Consider the following 20,000-nt stretch of genomic DNA (forward strand, 5'->3'; position numbering starts at 1 on the left):
ATCATCAAGGACATCAACCACCCGAGCCACTGCCTGTTCACCCCGCTATCATCCAGAAGGCGAGGTCAGTACAGGTGCATCAAAGCTGGGACCGAGAGACTGAAAAACAGCTTCTATCTCAAGGCCATCAGACTGTTAAACAGCCACCACTAACACTGAGTGGCTGCTGCCAACACACTGACACTGACTCAACTCCAGCCACTTTAATAATGGGAATTGATGGGAAATGATGTAAATATATCACTAGCCACTTTAAACAATGCTACCTTATATAATGTTACTTACCCTACATTATTCATCTCATATGCATACGTATATACTGTACTCTATATCATCGACTGTATCCTTATGTAATACATGTATCACTAGCCACTTTAAACTATGCCACTTTGTTTACATACTCATCTCATTTGTACATACTGTACTCGATACCATCTACTGTATCTTGCCTATGCTGCTCTGTACCATCACTCATTCATATATCCTTATGTACATATTCTTTATCCCCTTACACTGTGTACAAGACAGTAGTTTTGGAATTGTTAGTTAGATTACTTGTTATTACTGCATTGTCGGAACTAGAAGCACAAGCATTTCGCTACACTCGCATTAACATCTGCTAACCATGTGTATGTGACAAATAAAATTTGATTTGATTTGATTTGATTTGATTTGAAAAGTAAATGTAATTGCTTAAATATACTTAAGTATCAAAAGTAAAAGTATAAATCGTTTCAAATTCATTATATTAAGTAAATCAGATGGCACTATTTTCATGTTTTTTTACATTTACGGATAGCCAGGGCCACACAGAGCCAATAGGGATGATCAGGGATGTTCTCTTGATAAGTCTGTGAATTGGACCATGTTCCTGTCCTGCTAAACATTCAAAATGTAACGAGTACTTTTGGGTGTCAGGGAAAATTGATGTAGTAAAAAGTACATTATTTTCCTTAGGAATGTAGTGGAGTAAAAGTTGAAGTAGTCAAAAATATAAATAGTAAAGTACATACACACACACACACACACACACACACACACACACACACACACACACACACACACACACACACACAAACAGATTCTCAGCGGTTCTATTACCGTATGACTGCATAGATATATGCAAACACATACACAAGTCAAATCATAACATCAAATCAACCATGATCTATTTCTGCTAATGTTCTCTCTCCTCCCCTGGGTGTGGTAGAGGGGACTGGCCTTGGCAGGCGTCTCTGTGGCTCAAGTCCCAGTCCAAAGGGAACCATCCATTGTGTGGAGCCACGCTCATCAACTCCTGCTGGGTCCTGACTGCGGCACACTGCTTCAAGAGGTGGGCCACAAAGACATCTAGTGCCCAATGATAGAATTGCAGTGACCACATTATAAAAAATGACGAGTGTTGCATACAGTAATGCAGTAATGTGGCATAAACATATGTACATTTGATCAAATACTTGATCTATGTCAATCATTTTATCAAATATTATTAATAAGAGATTGATGTCATGCCACTTACAAGTGATACTTGTATTTGAGTCACTGCCTTGATCATTTCAATTCAAATGTATTTTTCTTGGCAGGAGATAATCAAGTCTTCTTTTCTGCTTGGCTTAACCTCCTCAGACCTTAATTCCCTCTCTTACCTTTTCTTTTTTTCCTCGCTCTGTTTTCTCCCTCTTTCCTAGGTTTGGCAGGGACCCATCTCGCTACGTGCTGCGACTGGGTGACTACCACACAGAGGAGAGGGATGACTTTGAGCGCAGCCTGTCCCCAGAGCTCATCGTCATCCACAGGAAGTACCACAGCCAGGGTTCGGAGTATGATATCGCCCTACTCAGGCTGAAAGGCACAGAGGGCAACTGTGTGGCCTTCAACCCTCATACCAACTCAGCCTGCCTCCCTGCGCCTGGCAACAAGTGGGGCAAGAGGCCTGCCGCCTGTGTCATCACAGGGTGGGGCATCACAGGTACTGACCATAAGCCTCTCTGTTACGGAGAGTTCCCTTTGTGTTTACATTGGAATCAGCCATTTGATCTGTTCTTTGCTCAATATTTATGTGACAGAACATTTCCATTTATTTTGGCCGCCTCACTCTTATCTCTCTGTTCATCACTCACTTTCTCATTCTCTCTCTCTTTCTCAGACTCGGAGTACTCCCGTACTCTGCTGCAGGCCTGGGTTCCCCTGCTGCCCACCTGGAAGTGTAAGAAGCGATACGGCGAGCGCTACACCAGCCGCATGCTGTGTGCGGGCAGCCTTTCGGACAGTCGGCGCGTGGACAGTTGCCAGGGTGACAGTGGTGGTCCCCTTGTATGTCAGGGGGAGGGTGGGCGCTGGGTGCTGACGGGGATCATCTCCTGGGGTCATGGCTGTGGTGACCCCTCCTTCCCCGGGGTGTACACACGGGTCAGCAGGTTCCTGCGCTGGATTGACCAGGTCACCAACAACCCACCGAAAATCTGATGCTGCCACCGTGCCATTGGACAGCCAGTGTTATCACATGAATTTGGGGTTGAGGGGGAGGTGGGGAGATTAAAGGAGCAGTGGCCGGTTAGAGAGGGTTACCACACCCTGATATCTGCTCCTGGTCTCACCCACATCCAGCAGAGTGCTTTTGAGTAATTTTTTTGCCTACACTTGGAGAAGCCTGTAAATGGCATTGAGCATTCTTGATAATGTGGAATTACCACTTTAACGAGAGCATTTAATGCACCAGAAAGCCAGACTGTATAGGTGAATGACATTGCACTATAATGCATGCCATACTATCACCCTGCAACACCTGTGAATGGCCAATTAATGGTGCCATTGGGAGTAAGTCTAGTCAGGAGCGTTAGGTGGAATATCTTTAAGGTACAAGATTGTATATGTAAAGTACATACAGACATGTGGCTTTTAAATGAATATGGTTTCATGAACATTCCAGTTGTTCATGCATTTTAACTTATGCCTACACTAATGTGCTCCACTCTTGATTGAAACAATTGGTCAAATTAGTCAGTGTACAGATCGCTGGTTTAGACCATAGGAGAGGCATGAGTGGGCCTTTACGAGGCTCTGTACACGTGGCAATGATGACATGGCTACTCACAATGACTTAAATGAGGTCCTGCCTGTTTGCCTGCCTACCCACAGTATCTATCTGTCTACCACTTTTTCTTAGAAGCTGCACATCCCTATTATCAGTGTTATTTGAAGCCAGTCCTGGGACAGATCCACTATCTTTGTTTATCCAGTCTTTGTACTGTAAGACAATCATTGAGTGTGTGTGTGTGTGTGTGTGTGTGTGTGTGTGTGTGTGTGTGTGTGTGTGTGTGTGTGTGTGTGTGTGTGTGTGTGTGTGTGTGTGTGTGTGTGTGTGTGTGTGTGTGTGTGTGTGTGGGTGGGTGGGTGTGTGTGAGAGAACGTTTCTGTGTGAGTGTATGTGTGTGTTTGCGTGCGTGTGTGCACTGTCAATGAATGGTTCATACAGCATCTCAATTCAGGCCTTAGACCATATCTTTGTGTTTTTGTCTCAAGTTGCAGTGCAATTGCCAAATGATCAATGCAATCTTCTCATCATTCTTATAATTTATTGACACACATGAACACATCGTACAGACTTACAAAGCCTACACAGTGCTGACGTTGCATTTGTTCTATGTTTTACCTGGTCACATTCCACTCTGCTACTGAATAGATGTCTAGAAATGTAACCACACATGCTCAGTACCCCTAAGCTTCATGTGGTAATTACTAATGCAAACTTCTAAACTATCTGGCTGTTTAGAAGAACCTCTGGTTTAGTACTCTAATCTATCCCGATAGTAAATAGATCTAACTACTTCCTAATACCACCTGTACACTTGATGGAATGTTCTTTTACAATTTAACATCCAAATATTATTTCGTTTTATGGGGCTTTCAGTCACATGACTGCATGTTTTCGATTGTCACTGAACAGTACAACTAATTATTTTGTGATATGACATCTGTGATTTGCGTTTGCACATGCATACAGGATTCTGACACATAATAAAGTTCCTTTCTATAGTTCCTCTAGAATTCTGAAATGCTAATCTGTACATGATGAAGATGAGTTACACAAACATGATGTGGTGCAATTTTGAAAGCTTAAAATGATGAAATATACACTGAGTATACTAAACATTAGGAATGGCACACATACACAATCCATGTCTCAATTGTTTCAAGACTTAAAAATCCTTCTTTAACCTGTCTCCTCCCCTTCATCTACACTGATTGAAGTGGATTTAACAAGTGAATTCAATAAGGGATCACAGCTTTCACCTGAATTCACCTGGTAATTCTATGTCGTGGAAAGAACGTGTTCTTAATGTTTTGTATATTCAGTGTATATGCAATATTTCAAATGGACTGCTAGAAAGGTTATTGGTGAGTGGAGTGGAAAATTCCCTTTTCTAATGTGCCATCATTGAAAATAAATATTAGACAGTATGCCAAAGTAAAAGCAGTAAATCTTCAGACTCATATCTTGCAAGTACTCTGTACTGTATACCTTGAATGTGAACGTGTATGTACTGTATAATGTATTTTTGAGAGGTGTCATTAAATATCTGCATCACACTTGTGTTTCATAACTATTATGTGGCAGGGAGCTACAAGGAATATCACTCATCCTGCTCAGTATTAGAGCTCTAATGACATGTCTTATTCATCATGATATTTTCCTATAGCCTAATTTTTCTAAAAGGCACCTTGGGTATTGAAGTTTTCAGCACATGGAAGAGTTATTATTATTATTATTATTTCAGAAGGATTATGCTGCACCTTGAAACCCTCTCATGTACTTCACTCAGAGTGTTTCAAGATCACAGTCAGAAAATAGTGCTGCATGAACACTTTTTTGTTTGTTTTACAGTATGTCAGTGGTGTGTTTGCAGTGTTTATAGAACAAACTATAATTCATTGGAATGTGAAAAAGATTGGTATTGTTGGTGCTTAATTAACTGCTACACATTCACAATTGGTGTACACTGTTGCAATACAACCTGCACAACAGTAATCATTGTTGTTGACAAAAGTAAACTTTTCTAATCTAAACTGGCACTCTGGCTGTAATCCCTGGAGGCAAAGCCTGGCTGGGCTCAGGCCCATTGAGCATCTGAAGTTACTTGCTATGTGCCTAATGTGTGTCAAAAACAAAGACAGACTACAGAAAGGGAATCCAGGCTGGGTCTTCCTAAACTCCTACTAGGCTTGCTCTGTGAATGTTAGAGCAGCTCCTTTTGAAACTATTCTCTCATTCCTGTGTGTATATTCAGACTGCTGGCAACATCTGAGGCCTTGGATTAGCTTTCCCTTTGCATTAGGCAGCTTTTGATTACTGTGGCAGATACTTTAAGGAGGAAAAACACTGATAGGCTACACTGAGAGGATTAAAAACTGACATCAAAACACTTATATTTTATATTGAATTGCTTAAGAGACATCAAAACTGGCCAATTGATCAAATAGAGGTCATGGTCATTGTCACCACTCTCACATCATAATGTACTGTAAACCATGTTTACCACTTCACACACTTCTCAACCGACTATTAGATTATTCATTTAATGGTACTATAATTTTTTTTATTATTTTGGGTGGCTATGATATGCATGAAACAATAGCTTGAGTAAGCACAGGAACAACATGGACATTCTCTATTGCATAACATGCTTTGAGCATAAAAGGTTGTCAAAACCAATTAGGCCATGAATGCAGACAAAAAAAACGTGTTGTTCAGAGGGCAATTATCGACTACTCTGAAAGCTGAGCGATAGTTAGGATAGATTTGTGAGAAGGGTCAACTTTGGTGGTCCGGTGCCTATGCCCCTGTCTGTATGGCCAGATGAGAGCTTGACTCCAGTGAATACGAGGCAGAAGTTAAAATCAGCTGATAGAGGCGACAGTCTTACTGGAAGAAACTGGTACACTGATTGTAAAGGAGGTGGATTTTATGCCGTTTATTGCGTGTTAGAAATTGGACATAATTGTATGTGCGGCTGAAAAGTGTCTGGGTCTGGAATTAATAGCAGAAGCATTGCAGAGAATACTGACTGATATTCCCTCCCGGCCACTGAGACTGTGAAAGGATGTGATTTGAACTGTGGACTGAAGGCGTACAGTGTTTTTTATTTTTGTAGTTTGTGTGATGTTTTCCCCCAACATCCTTTCCTGCAATGGACCTTTTTCCCCAGTTTACTACCCATACAGTAGGTGGCGGCATGCACCTCTAACGTTTGCTGATCGCCATAATACCATAGAAGAAGAAGAAGAAGCCTGCCTTGCTGAAGCCTAAGAGAGCAGAAAAGCCAACTGATCCATTAAAGTTGGTGGAACTTTGTGAGAAATGGTGGAAGTGGATGTCGAGTTGGAATCAAGCAGCCTGTCGAGCGAAGTTTGTGAAGATGAATGTCCTGAATGGACAACAGTGCTGTCTAAAATTGGAGTGGAGGATAACGAATAGTTTTTTGTTGGGATGCATTTGTTCAGTTAAGAATGTAGATGTGGGAGACCCATTTGAGGTGTCAAAAATGTTTAAGTAGGTCTATGCTCTAAGAAAAGTGGAATTTATCAGAGTGGCCAGGAATGGTCTTATTCTGATTAATTATATTTCTGAAGAACAGGGGAAGATTGCAGTGGGCCTCAAAAGCATCCAGACAGCAGAAGTATCCTGCTTTGAACTTCAGAGCAGAGCGTCCGTCAAAGGAGTCATCTCAGGGGTGGCGACGGATGTTCAGGTTGAGTTCCTGAAGAGATTTCCTGCTGTGGTTTATGCCCGGCATCTGAGACGCTAGGTGAATGGAGAAAAAATGTTAAAGTTGGTCCGGATGATTTTTGATAAAGAGCACCTACCTACACATGTGAAGCTTGCTTATGTAGGAGACGCTGTAAGGGCCAAATTCAGACTTAGGAAATGTAGGCCTATGTCTTTCCTACGCACACCTTTCCTATGCACTTCTCAATAGTTGGTGTTTAGACTTACCTTATGCAGGTGTGTAACGTCCTTTGCAGGCGGGGTTCCATTGCGCAACCGCCGAATGAATGTAATTCAACCTCTGGAAACCCTCCCACTAGCTGGCCAACATATTTTTTTTTGTTGAGTTTTACTCAATAGGGTTTTCAGTACATTTATCTAAAGCCATCACTTTAAATTTGGTGTACCTTTAATTTGAATTTTCTCAACAGACTAACTAAAAGGTGCGAACACTTCAGAAAATTAGGGATCAATGAAAGAAAGCCATGTTAAATACACTCATATTCATCTCCTTTTCAGCACCAATTGATAGATTTAAAGATACTCTGATCTTCTATATTATTTAGGGTTAGGAAAGTATTTTTATGAATAATAAAAAAACAGGTTTGGAGAGCCTTTATGCACAAAATATATTGGTGAATCAAAAATAGTGGTTTGATTCATCCTGAAAGTTGTCATATTCAATTGTTCAATCCATGAAATAGTGTACAATAGGTTGATTAGTAGTCCTATAAATCTACCCTAATAATCCTCACTAATCCTGGAACTGTGATGACAACGGTCCAGTTGTCATGAACTGTGCACCAGCCTCCAGGTTTAAACTGCTATGTCTGCATTACAAAATGACTCAAATAGGCTACATGTTCCAAATGATTTCACAACTTGTAATACGTTAGCCTTATATGATTCACTATTGCTAGCGATCCTCAGGAACAACCACACGAACATGACAGAGGAAAGAAAGGTAAAGTAATGATGTAATGGAATGATGAAAAATGTAAGGAAACTGACAAGTCAATGACAGTTATAAATGTACAGTTCAAGTCGGAAGTTTACATACACCTTAGCCAAATACATTCAACTCAGTTATTCACAATTCCTGATATTTAATCCAAGTAAAAATTCCATGTCTTAGGTCTGTTAGGATCACCACTTCATTTTAAGACTGTGAAATGTCGGAATAATAGTAGAGAGAATTGTTTATTTCTGCTTTTATTTCTTTCATCACATTCCCAGCAGGTCAGAAGTTTACATACACTTAATTAGTATTTGGTAGCATTGCATTTAAATTGTTTGACTTGGATCAAACGTTTCAGATAGCCTTCCACAAGCTTCCCACAATAAGTTGGGTGAATGTTGGCCCATTCCTCCTGACAGAGCTGGTGTAACTGAGTCAGGTTTGTAGGCCTCCTTGCTCGCACACGCTTTTTCAGTTCTGCCCACAAATTTTCTATAGGATTGAGGTCAGGGCTTTGTGATGGCCTCTCCAATACCTTGACTTTGTTGTCCTTAAGCCATTTTGCCACAACTTTGGAAGTATGCTTGGGGTCATTGTCCATTTGGAAGACCCATTTGCGACCAAGCTTTAACTTCCTGACTGACGTCTTGAGATGTTGCTTATATATATCCACATAATTCTCAAATAAAAAGAAAGGGGAAGAGGGATTTTTTTTAAACTTCCGGAGTATACATTGGAAGACTTGCAAGGGGCACTGCGCCGGAAGATGGCCCGCCCTCCCAGGCTCCCCTTGAGCCTGTGTAGGGTTCAGATCGGTTTTATTATCTATATATACAAATATATGTGGACACCTCTTCAAATGAGTGGATTCAGCTATTTCAGCCACACCCATTGCTGACAGGTGCATTAAATCGAGCACACAGCCATGCAATCTCCATAGGTAAAAAATTGACACGCCTCCAACACAATCATCAAGTTTGCAGACAACACAACAGTAGTGGGCTTGATTACCAACAACGACGAGACAGCCTACATGGAGGAGGTGAGGGCACTGAGTGTGGTGTCAGGAAAACAACCTCTCACTCAACGTCAACAAAACAAAGGAGATGATTGTGGACTTCGGGAAACAGCAGAGGGATCACCCACCTATCCACATCGACGGGACAGTAGTGGAGAGGGTAGTAAGTTTTAAGTTCCTCGGCGTACACATCACGGACAAACTGAATTGGTCCACCCGCATAGACAGCGTGGTGAAGAAGGCGCAGCAGCTCCTCTTCAACCTCAAGAGGCTGAAGAAATTCGGCTTGTTACCAAAAGCACTCACAAACTTTTATAGATGCACAATCGAAAGCATCCTGTCGGGCTGTATCACCGCATGGTACGGCAACTGCTCCGCCCACAACCATAAGGCTCTCCAGAGGGTAGTAAGGTCTGCACAACGCATCACCGGGGGCAAACTACCTGCCCTCCAGGACACCTACACCACCCGATGTCACAGGAAGGCCATAAAGATCATCAAGGACAACAACCACCCGAGCCACTGCCTGTTCACCCCGCTATCATCCAGAAGGCGAGGTCAGTACAGGTGCATCAAAGCAGGGACAGAGAGACTGAAAAACAGCTTCTATCTCAAGGCCACCACTAACATTGAGTGGCTGCTGCCAACATACTGACTCAACTCCAGCCACTTTAATAATGGAAAAATGTATGTAAAAATGTATCACTAGCCACTTTAAACAATGCCACTTAATATAATGTTTACATACCCTACATTACTAATCTCATATGTATATACGGTACTCTATACCATCTACTGCATCTTGCCTATGCCGTTCTGTACCATCACTCATTCATATATTTTTATGTACATATTCTTCATCCCTTTACACTTGTGTGTATAAGGTAGTTGTTTTGAAATTGTTAGGTTAGATTACTCGTTGGTTATTACTGCATTGTCGTAACTAGAAGCACAAGCATTTCGCTACACTCGCATTAACATCTGATAACCATGTGAAAATTTGATTTGAACTTTGTAGCAACAGTTTGGGGAAGTCCCTTTCCTGTTTCAGCATGACAATGCCCCTGTGCACAAAGCAAGGTCCATACAGAAATGGTTTGTCGAGATCGGTGTGGAAGAACTTGCCTGGCCTGCACAGAACCCTGACCTCAACCCCATCGAACACCTTTGGGACGAATTGGAACGCCGACTGCGAGCCAGGCCTAATTGGCCAACATCAGTGCCCAACCTCATTAATGCTCTTGTGGCTGAATGGAAGCAAGTCCCCACAGCAATGTTCTGACATCTAGTGGAAAGCCTTCCCAGAAGGGTGGAGGCTGTTATAGCAGCAATGGGGGGGACCAACTCCATATTAACGCCCATGATTTTGGAATGAGATGTTCAGCAAGCAGTTGTCCACATACTTTTGGTCATGTAGTGTAGTTTGTTTTATTTATTTTAGGTCGTTTGTATGGATATTTCCCCCCACATCTGTTCCGTTTTTGGGGGGATCCTGTTTCTATCCCGCACAGTAGATGGCGGCATGGAGAGTACATTTTTCGAACACCAATATACTATTGTAGTAGAAGAAGAAGAAAAAGAAGAGCCATCTTCCCGACCGGAGAGAGTGGAAGAGATGGGGGATTGTTGAGACAATTTTGAGGGACCCTGGTGTTGTTAGAAGCCTCAAAGACACAACCTGGGGACGGTAGGACTACCGGTGTCGGTCGGGGAAAATGAAAGGGGCTTTTCTACAGTTTCCGGACTAGGTGTCATTGGGAACCAGTGCAGTGGCGGGCTCGAGCGAGGAAGCTTTTTTCAAAATACAAAGCAAAGGGAAAAGAGATTCGAGTCAAGGTATTAGCGTAGGTTTGCAATCGAACAAATATAAAACTGACCGTGCATCATTACCGGAGACAGTTGATCTAAAACAGTAAGTAGTCGGTCAAGTTTGACGGTTGTGTAGTTTTTCAAAGGTGTCAATGTAAACAAACACCAAAGCCCTTGTTGAAGCGGGTGGTGTGTAACTGTACTAGTAGTGGGGCTTTGAGACTCGGATTATGACCAACGGTAACCTGTCAGAGAGATAATGTGTTCGTAAAAAGATTATGTTTCCCTTAAATTATACATTTTACGACGTTTGCGAATGATGACAATTTAGTCTTTTTTATTTTTTAAGCTAGCTAGTTATTTTAGCAAGCTACTGAGTCTGATTGACCAGGCAGTGTTAGCTTAGCTAGCTGGCTAGTTAGGTAGCATTAGCCAGCTAAGCTAGCTAGCTAGCAGATCTTCAAGCTTGAGTAGTGAATCTCTGTCAAAAAAAGAATGACATACGTTAGCGAGATTATACTTACCAACGTTGTTTTATTTTAAATTAAAAAGGCCTTGCAAGTGTTTGGAACATTTTGTACGGCTGTCTCGAGACGGGTAGTGTATGCAGCACAGCTGATTCGTCAAGAAGGGGAGGTAGGAAATGGTGGAAAACAAGTTCAGTTTGTGTATATTTCATTTTAAGTACAGTAGCTGACGTAAATATTCCTGTTTACGAGTTGGGTTAATCTTAGGTAATTGTATCATTAAAAGTAGTTAGATAGCTAGAACCCTATAAAAATGCCTGTGTGTGACTTGTGAGTGGGGGTCGTCTCCCTCGAAGCACTGCTCAATTTAGACAGTCAAGCAGAAACAGTCCAACTCGAAACAGGGGAGTGATAGGGGACAGAAACTACATTGTTACCGAACTGGGATCAACTTTCTCAAACGACATGGATATAAGGTGTCTCAGAAGTTATTGCCATAAATGGCATGGCCTTTGGTAATAAAGTTAAGTCATTGTGTTCCCAAGATTTGCCTCTATTTTCCAAATACTGAGTACTAATTTGGTACAATTTGTGATGGAAGTATTTTTTCCCCTACAATTGATAATGGATATTATTGTTTTACTGTGTAGTTCGCCTGCAAGACTACAGTGAGCTCTCAGCAGTGTTTTGGTTGTTTTGCTTACCCCTCCCCCAATTTTTACTGGAGACTTGTGGAAGTGTTCATTGCTTCTGCTCTCTTTCAGTGGTGGGCAGATCTCACCCGTTTTTTCCCCCCTGCCTTTGACGGAAGGCCTTGGCTATTGTACAGTCCACTTGAATCCAGAGTTATATATCCTACAGTGGATGTAATGGAACTAATGTTCGCCGAGTGGGAAGACGGAGAGAGGTTCTCCTTCGAAGATTCTGACCGGTTCGAGGAGGACTCGCTCTGCTCCTTCATATCAGAGGCTGAGAGTCTGTGTCAGAACTGGAGGGGATGGAGAAAACAGTCTGCTGGACCAAATTCTCCTACAGTGAAGATTAAAGGTAAACACGCACTTCACCTTCTATTGTATTATTTGTACTCACATCCTCATTACACTTTTTGTCCTCATTCCCATATTGACCTTTTACCACTTAAAACAACTTCATGCTTGTTGCCAAATATCATTGTGTAGTGGCCAGCATGGGTTCTCCCTTATCTCATTACCGAAAGTGCCTATGATGATGGATCCAAAGCATCTGAAGGCTTGTCTTGAACCTGAATTTGTTGTTCGTCATTGAAGTCAGTGTTTTTCTGTAAACATTTTACAATACACTCATACATTAGCCTACTTTCAGAAAATTGCTAGGCCTGCACATTATCTTCACTAATTGTAAATTTGAGTAACGCTGTAGGCCTGTAAACAGCTTTGACCAGTGTAGCCTAGTTTGAAATAATTAATTATGTCCTAATTTCAGGTTGATTGTCCTGTCCACGTCATTTGCGCATTTGATAATTTAGTCTATCAACTAAGTATATTTTACATTTCCCCCAGCATATAGGCCTAGCAAGCTTGTTCTCTCAGAATTAAGCCAATTTGTTGACACTGCAAAACAGTCCATATTGCTCAGCTTCTCATTCTCTGAAGAGTCCTCAAAGGGCTCTGAACGCATCTCTATGGGACAGTAGGTGCTGGCTGACAATGTCATTGATTCCTCATTTAATTTATTGGCTGTGATGTCATTGATGTGATAACCCCTTATTTTTTTTTAGCAGAACAGTTTCCATAATACTTGCATCATGTCACTTGTTTCTACACCCCCCCCTCCCATCAACCTCAGGTCTACATTATCCCCATAGCCTATTATTGATTTTATGTTTTCTCTACCAAAGCAGATAATGTTGTAAAGGCTAGGTGTAACTTTGTTTTCATTGAGGATAGTGGCATTGGAGTATCGAACACCATTTGAGTCAGTAGACGTCTCGTTATTTTCATGTGTCAAATAATACTATTTGACGCTTGAAATAACACTATTTGATGCGTCAAATAAGACGATTTGACTAATTAGGATTTTGATATGACTGCACGTCACATGCATATATTTTTTTAACGTAGTGGTAACACTATCATTCATATTTCATATATCACAATGATTTGCTAGTTTGGGGGGCAACAGGGTTATGTAGCTGGCTATCTTGTTTAGTTCGTTGTCTTATTTCCATGATCTGAAGTTTGATTTCAATAGGAGTACAACAAGTTGCTTCCTAATAGTCACATGAATTCCTAAATATTGAGAATGACTGCAATTTCTGATTATTGTTTTTAGGCTGGTTGCATTGGTGCTAGCTTCCCTAGAAGTTGCTAAAAGCATCTGTAACAAAGCTATTTGTGAGTGACTTTGTCATACTGCAAGCAAAAGTCAATGTATTAGGGAGACGGCCTACCTCTAGTCTCTGTCATACTGTCATAGAGGTTTACAAATGGCTTGATTATTATTCTGTATTCTGACAAGGATGAATCAGATGCAACTGATTGGGCTGTGGCTGGCTGGCAGCAGCAGCAGGCCCACAATAATTTATCTCCTGCCTCTGGGATGGCTGCATATGACAGGGAAAATGTTGGACTACCTAGCTAACATTTTAGATCCTGCTCTTATTTCAAAAGCTTACGCAGTCGTTTTCCCATTTAACCGAACAAATTATTGCTTATTACCAACGCGGTATTGCAAACAAATCAATACTGGCCTCAAAAGTTATACAGCTGCACCATCGAGAGCATCCTGACTGGTTGCATCACTGCTTGGTAAGGGATCAGCTCGGCATTCGACCGCAAGGCGCTACAGAGGGTAGTGCTTACGCCCCAGTACATCACTGGGGCTAAGCTTCCATCCAGGACCTCTATACCAGGCGGTGTCAGAGGAAGGCACTAAAAATTGTCAGACTCCAGCGACCCAGGTCATAGACTGTTCTCTCTGCTACCACACGGCAAGCGGGTACCAAGTCTAGGTCCAAAAGCCTCCAGCTTCTACCCCAAGCCATAAGACTGCTAAACAGTTCATCAAATGGCTATCTGGACTATTTGCATTGACCTTCTTTTTATTTTATTTTAACGCTGCTGTTAATTGCTGTTTATTATCTATGCATAGTCACTTTACCCCTGTTTACATGTACATATTACCTCAATTACCTCGACTAACCTGTACCCCAGCACATTGACTCGATACCAATTCCCCCTGTATATAGCCTTGTAATTGTTTTTTTGTTTTTTTCAAATATTTTCTTACTTAAACAAAATAACTACATTGTTGGTTAACCTGTTATATTTGGGATTTGATTTCTGTGTGCTTGTTTGTGTGCATGTTTGTTTTATTTCTTTACAGCTTTGACAGTGCTACTGACCACATTGGCAGTGCTTGGCTTGCGCATGAAAATCACATTTTGTTATTTGCCGTGTTAATTTTGTCAATATAAAGACCTGAACTGCCTAACATATTGAATGGACCTAGTCAGTCATAGATTTCTGAACTGCCTGGCTGAGCAACACTATCATCTGAAGCCGTGGAAGACCATCGCCCAAGACCTGCCAGATCTGTACATTTTGTTTGTTTTTACAGTGTCTTTAAGATTCTCGAATGAAAAGCGCTATATTAAATAAATATATTATTATTTGTAAGGCTTGCCAGCCTGGCTGTTCTTGTAGAGTTGTACACTGTGTGTGTGTGTGGGGGGGGGCTGGAGTAGCTCACTCAGCTGAAAGCTCTGAGTCGGCCTATTGGAGGGCAGCTGGGAAGGGACAAACGGAACGCCAACCCGTGTGGGTTGTACAAGCAAGTGAGGAACCGGTGTGGGAGAACCTATTTATTAGAAGTCTCATCTCTTGGAGTTTGGGGGGGGGGGGGGGGGGTGCGGTCAGGCATGTTTGTTTGGGTTTATGGAGTGGTGGGGGAAGGTCTGAGTGGAGTCAGCTGTGGACTGTATAGATGGCTTTGTCTTGTGCAGGTCATTTACTTCAGAGCTGGGGATTGTGGTTTAGCAATACAAACCCACATTTTATGAATCTACATATTGCTGCTGATCTTGCACAAAAGAGCTGCCAAACCTCAAAACCTTCCCATCTAAAGTCAGTCAAATCCCCCCAAAAGTAAGATCCGTAAAATAGATTTTACTGAAATTTCCCCCTTTGAAGGTTAGCCCATATCTCTCCATCTCCATTGCTCAAAATGTAGGGCATGTTAAAGGTTAGGGTTTTGGTTAGGCCCTATGCATCTGTTGGCTCTGATCTTTCTTCCATAACCACAGACTAATGGGTGTGTGTGTGTGTGTGTGTGTGAGCAGCAGTCCTTCACTTTTACACCGCTCTATGATGGAACAGCTGTTTGAGTGTGCCCCCCTGTCCCGCTCTCTCCCGATTGGTTAGTCACTGTGTTACTGGCAGTGGCCGGACCCTCTTACTGCCCACTTGCTGCTGTTACTGCCATCCTCCTACTCTTTCTCTCTATCCCTCTCTCCCTCTATCCTTCCTATTTGTAGCCTCCAAGGGACAGGTGGGGACTGGGGAGCAAGTGTTAATAGAGATGCAAATCACCTGGGTCTGCTCCCTCCATGGGATTTTCCCTGTTTGTCGAGCATGAAAAGCTCAAGCCTAGCATCTAATGCCATATAATTCACACAACTGCCTTGGGCTTAAGCCAATAGAAACATACCATTATTTTCCCACTATTTGTAACACAATAACACCAGTAACTCAATTCAACTTGCCTGGATAAATATTTATTGTTCAGCAACATGATTTCTGTTTAGTTTTTCTGTTATAGGTTCCTATATCTCAAACTAAAACAGTAACAGTTGCTAACGCTGCTCTTGTGGTGGGTGATTTCATGAGGTGAGAAGATGGCAGTGTGGGTGGAATAGCTGTGGTGGCAATACAATACCTACCAGACCTGGGTTCAAATACATGTGTATTTGTTATTGAAATACTCAAATACACAGAAAATAAGTAGTGTATTTTCAAATAGTGTTTCCCAATCCCGACTCAACTATTTCGATTGGAAGTATTTGAAAGTGTTTTCAAAATAATTTATATTAAATAGCCTACTATTTGAAAGTATTTTCAAATTCTTATTTCAAATACTATTTTAAAATAACTGGGTTAAATGCATGGTAGTCTGTTTGAGTGTGTATTTTAAAATACTTTCCAAGTATATTTTCCACATTTATTTCAATATTCAACAACTTTTCTTTTCAAATAAAAAATATTTAAATACTGACTTCCAAATGTCTTTGAAAGTAATTGAAATACTACGGCTGTGAATTGCCAGGGACCTCAAGATACGATATTATCATGATACTCAGGTGCCGATACGATATGTATTGCGGTTCGTTACTATTATTGCGATTTGATGTTCCAAACATATTGCTCACTATGTCTGCTGCAGAGACGAGAGAGCATGAGAAAAAACGTTTTTATCAGTCAGGGAAATAAAAGTGCTGAAAACATGTTGGCTCACTATTTTTGTTGCAGGTACTGCCCGGCTAGGTACAGTAACGAATTGTTTTTGTTTTTACAAATCAATATTTGGAGTCAAATATCACTGAAATTCCCTAAATAATAATAAAAACCTGGCACTTTGGGTCCTGGATGCTGATTAGCTGAAACTGCATTCCAGCCATGTGTTCAGTGCTTTCAGAAAGTATTCACACCCCTTGACTTTTTCCACATTTTGTTGTTACAGCCTGCATTTCAAATTGATTACATTTCATTTTTTTTGTCACTGGCCTCCACACAATACCACAATGTCAAAGTGAGTTTTTTATTTATTTATTTATTTATTATTATTTTGAATAAAAAATGAAAAGCTGAAATGTCTTGAGTCAATAAGTATTCAACAAGAAAGGAGGACCAAGGCACTCTTCATATAATTAATTAAAATGCCTTAATTAGTATGGCATGTTCAATAAAAACAACGTTTTTAATAAATCCGACGCGTTTCGGCTGCATGGCCTTCGTCAGGGAGTACAAAAAAATAATACAATGTCCTCTTTTGAACAGCTTTTCCAATTCGCCCTAATTAGAAGAGGGAGTGGTTACAAAATAGATTGGACACACCTAGTAAGCAATACTATACCCATTAAAAAGTGAAATACTGAAGCTACAGTGCCTTGCGAAAGTATTCGGCCCCCTTGAACTTTGCGACCTTTTGCCACATTTCAGGCTTCAAACATAAAGATATAAAACTGTATTTTTTTGTGAAGAATCAACAGCAAGTGGGACACAATCATGAAGTGGAACGATATTTATTGGATATTTCAAACTTTTTTAACAAATCAAAAACTGAAAAATTGGGCGTGCAAAATTATTCAGCCCCTTTACTTTCAGTGCAGCAAACTCTCTCCAGAAGTTCAGTGAGGATCTCTGAATGATCCAATGTTGACCTAAATGACTAATGATGATAAATACAATCCACCTGTGTGTAATCAAGTCTCCGTATAAATGCACCTGCACTGTGATAGTCTCAGAGGTCCGTTAAAAGCGCAGAGAGCATCATGAAGAACAAGGAACACACCAGGCAGGTCCGAGATACTGTTGTGAAGAAGTTTAAAGCCGGATTTGGATACAAAAAGATTTCCCAAGCTTTAAACATCCCAAGGAGCACTGTGCAAGCGATACTATTGAAATGGAAGGAGTATCAGACCACTGCAAATCTACCAAGACCTGGCCGTCCCTCTAAACTTTCAGCTCATACAAGGAGAAGACTGATCAGAGATGCAGCCAAGAGGCCCATGATCACTCTGGATGAACTGCAGAGATCTACAGCTGAGGTGGGAGACTCTGTCCATAGGACAACAATCAGTCGTATATTGCACAAATCTGGCCTTTATGGAAGAGTGGCAAGAAGAAAGCCATTTCTTAAAGATATCCATAAAAAGTGTAGTTTTAAAGTTTGCCACAAGCCACCTGGGAGACACACCAAACATGTGGAAGAAGGTGCTCTGGTCAGATGAAACCAAAATTGAACTTTTTGGCAACAATGCAAAACGTTATGTTTGGCGTAAAAGCAACACAGCTCATCACCCTGAACACACCATCCCCACTGTCAAACATGGTGGTGGCAGCATCATAGTTTGGGCCTGCTTTTCTTCAGCAGGGACAGGGAAGATGGTTAAAATTGATGGGAAGATGGATGGAGCCAAATACAGGACCATTCTGGAAGAAAACCTGATGGAGTCTGCAAAAGACCTGAGACTGGGACGGAGATTTGTCTTCCAACAAGACAATGATCCAAAACATAAAGCTAAATCTACAATGGAATGGTTCAAAAATAAACATATCCAGGTGTTAGAATGGCCAAGTCAAAGTCCAGACCTGAATCCAATCAAGAATCTGTGGAAAGAACTGAAAACTGCTGTTCACAAATGCTCTCCATCCAACCTCACTGAGCTCGAGCTGTTTTGCAAGGAGGAATGGGAAAAAATGTCAGTCTCTCGATGTGCAAAACTGATAGAGACATACCCCAAGCGATTTACAGCTGTAATCGCAGCAAAAGGTGGCGCTACAAAGTATTAACTTAAGGGGGCTGAATAATTTTGCACGCCCAATTTTTCAGTTTTTGAATTGTTAAAAAAGTTTGAAATATCCAATAAATGTCATTCCACTTCATGATAGTGTCCCACTTGTTGTTGATTCTTCACAAAAAAATACAGTTTTATATCTTTATGTTTGAAGTCTGAAATGTGGCAAAAGGTCGCAAAGTTCAAGGGGGCCGAATAATTTCGCAAGGCACTGTATGTTATAAAAATACAACTCCAAGCTAGAAGTTTCAGGACACTTAGAAAGGTAGTTCTTACCTTAAATATAACTGGGAGAAGTGTCAAGAATAGGACAGCAATATATTCCGTAGTACACTAGAACACAGCAAAAAGTATTCAAACCCTTTGTTATGCCAAGCCAAAATACATTCAGGAGTAAAAAATGTGCTTAACAAGTCACAAGTCACATAAGAGGTTGCATGGACTCATTCTGTGTGCAATAATAGTGTACCATGATTTTTGAATGACTACCTTATCTCTGTACCCCGCACATACAATTATCTGTAAGGTCCCTTAGTCGAGCAGTGAATTTCAAACACAGATTTAACCCAAAAGACCCAGCAGGGAGGTTTTCCAACGCCTCAGAAGGGCACGTATTGGAAATGGATAAAATAAAAAAGCAGACATTGAATATCCCTTTGAGCATGGTAAAGTTATTAATTAAACTTTGGGTGCTGTATCAATACACCCTGTCACTACAAATATACAGGCATCCTTCCTAACTCAGTTGCCGGAGAGGAAGAAAAACACTCAGGGATTTCACCGTGGTGCCAATGGTGACTTTAAAACAAGAGTTGAATGGCTGTGATGGGAGAGAACTGAGGATGGATCGACAACATTGCAGTTACTCTGCAATACTAACCTAATTGACAGAGTGAAAAGAAGGAAACCTGACAGAACAAAAATATTTGAAAACATGCATCCTGTTTGCAACAAGCCACTAAATAATGCAGATTTTCTTTTTGCAAAGCAAATGTATTTTTGTCCTGAATGCAAAGTGTTTGGTTTGGGCCAAATCCAATACAACAGATTACTGAGTACCACGCTCCATATTTTCAAGCATGGTGGTGGTTACATCATGTTATATGTATGTTTGTTATCTTTAATGACTGGGGAGTTTGTAGGATTAAAAAAGGTTGTGCTAAACACAGGCAAAATTCTAGATGAAACCCCGGTTCAATCTGCTTACCACCAGACACTGAAAGGTGAATTCAACTTTTAGCAGGACAATAACCAAAAACACAAGGCCAAAGCTAAACCGTAGTCGCTTACCAAGAAGACAGTGAATGTTTGAGTGGCCAAGTTTCAGTTTTCACTTGACTTAAATCGGCTTTGAAATCTATGGCAAGACATAAATGTTTGTCTAGCAATGATCAACAACTAATTTGACAGAGCTTGAAGAATTATTGAAA

The 20,000-nt window shown here is 41.0% G+C and overlaps 2 protein-coding genes across 14 annotated transcripts in view; both read left to right on the forward strand.

The window, feature by feature from the left end:
- Window positions 1-4,590, forward strand: part of LOC139411315 (neurotrypsin-like) — a 29,280-nt gene extending 24,690 nt beyond the window's left edge. For both annotated transcript variants that reach the window (XM_071157529.1, XM_071157519.1), the window contains exons 12-14: window positions 1,211-1,333; window positions 1,689-1,969; window positions 2,147-4,590. In XM_071157529.1, the coding sequence (XP_071013630.1) occupies window positions 1,211-1,333; window positions 1,689-1,969; window positions 2,147-2,466 (724 nt within the window). In that variant the 3' untranslated portion in view covers window positions 2,467-4,590. The remainder of the gene's footprint in view (window positions 1-1,210; window positions 1,334-1,688; window positions 1,970-2,146) is intronic.
- A 5,723-nt stretch (window positions 4,591-10,313) lies between these two features.
- Window positions 10,314-20,000, forward strand: part of LOC139411320 (zinc finger SWIM domain-containing protein 8-like) — a 37,578-nt gene continuing 27,891 nt past the window's right edge. For 9 of the 12 annotated variants that reach the window (XM_071157544.1, XM_071157564.1, XM_071157591.1 and 6 more), the window contains exons 1-2: window positions 10,439-10,654; window positions 11,783-12,065. In XM_071157544.1, coding sequence (XP_071013645.1) covers window positions 11,888-12,065 — 178 coding nt within the window. In that variant the 5' untranslated portion in view covers window positions 10,439-10,654; window positions 11,783-11,887. Of the gene's footprint in view, window positions 10,655-11,688; window positions 12,066-20,000 lie in introns of those variants that run through there. The other 3 variants (XM_071157553.1, XM_071157574.1, XM_071157634.1) reach the window with 3 other exon arrangements.

The sequence above is a fragment of the Oncorhynchus clarkii genome, chromosome 1 (genome assembly GCF_045791955.1).
Source record: "Oncorhynchus clarkii lewisi isolate Uvic-CL-2024 chromosome 1, UVic_Ocla_1.0, whole genome shotgun sequence".
In the NCBI taxonomy this organism is placed as follows: Eukaryota; Metazoa; Chordata; class Actinopteri; order Salmoniformes; family Salmonidae; genus Oncorhynchus; species Oncorhynchus clarkii.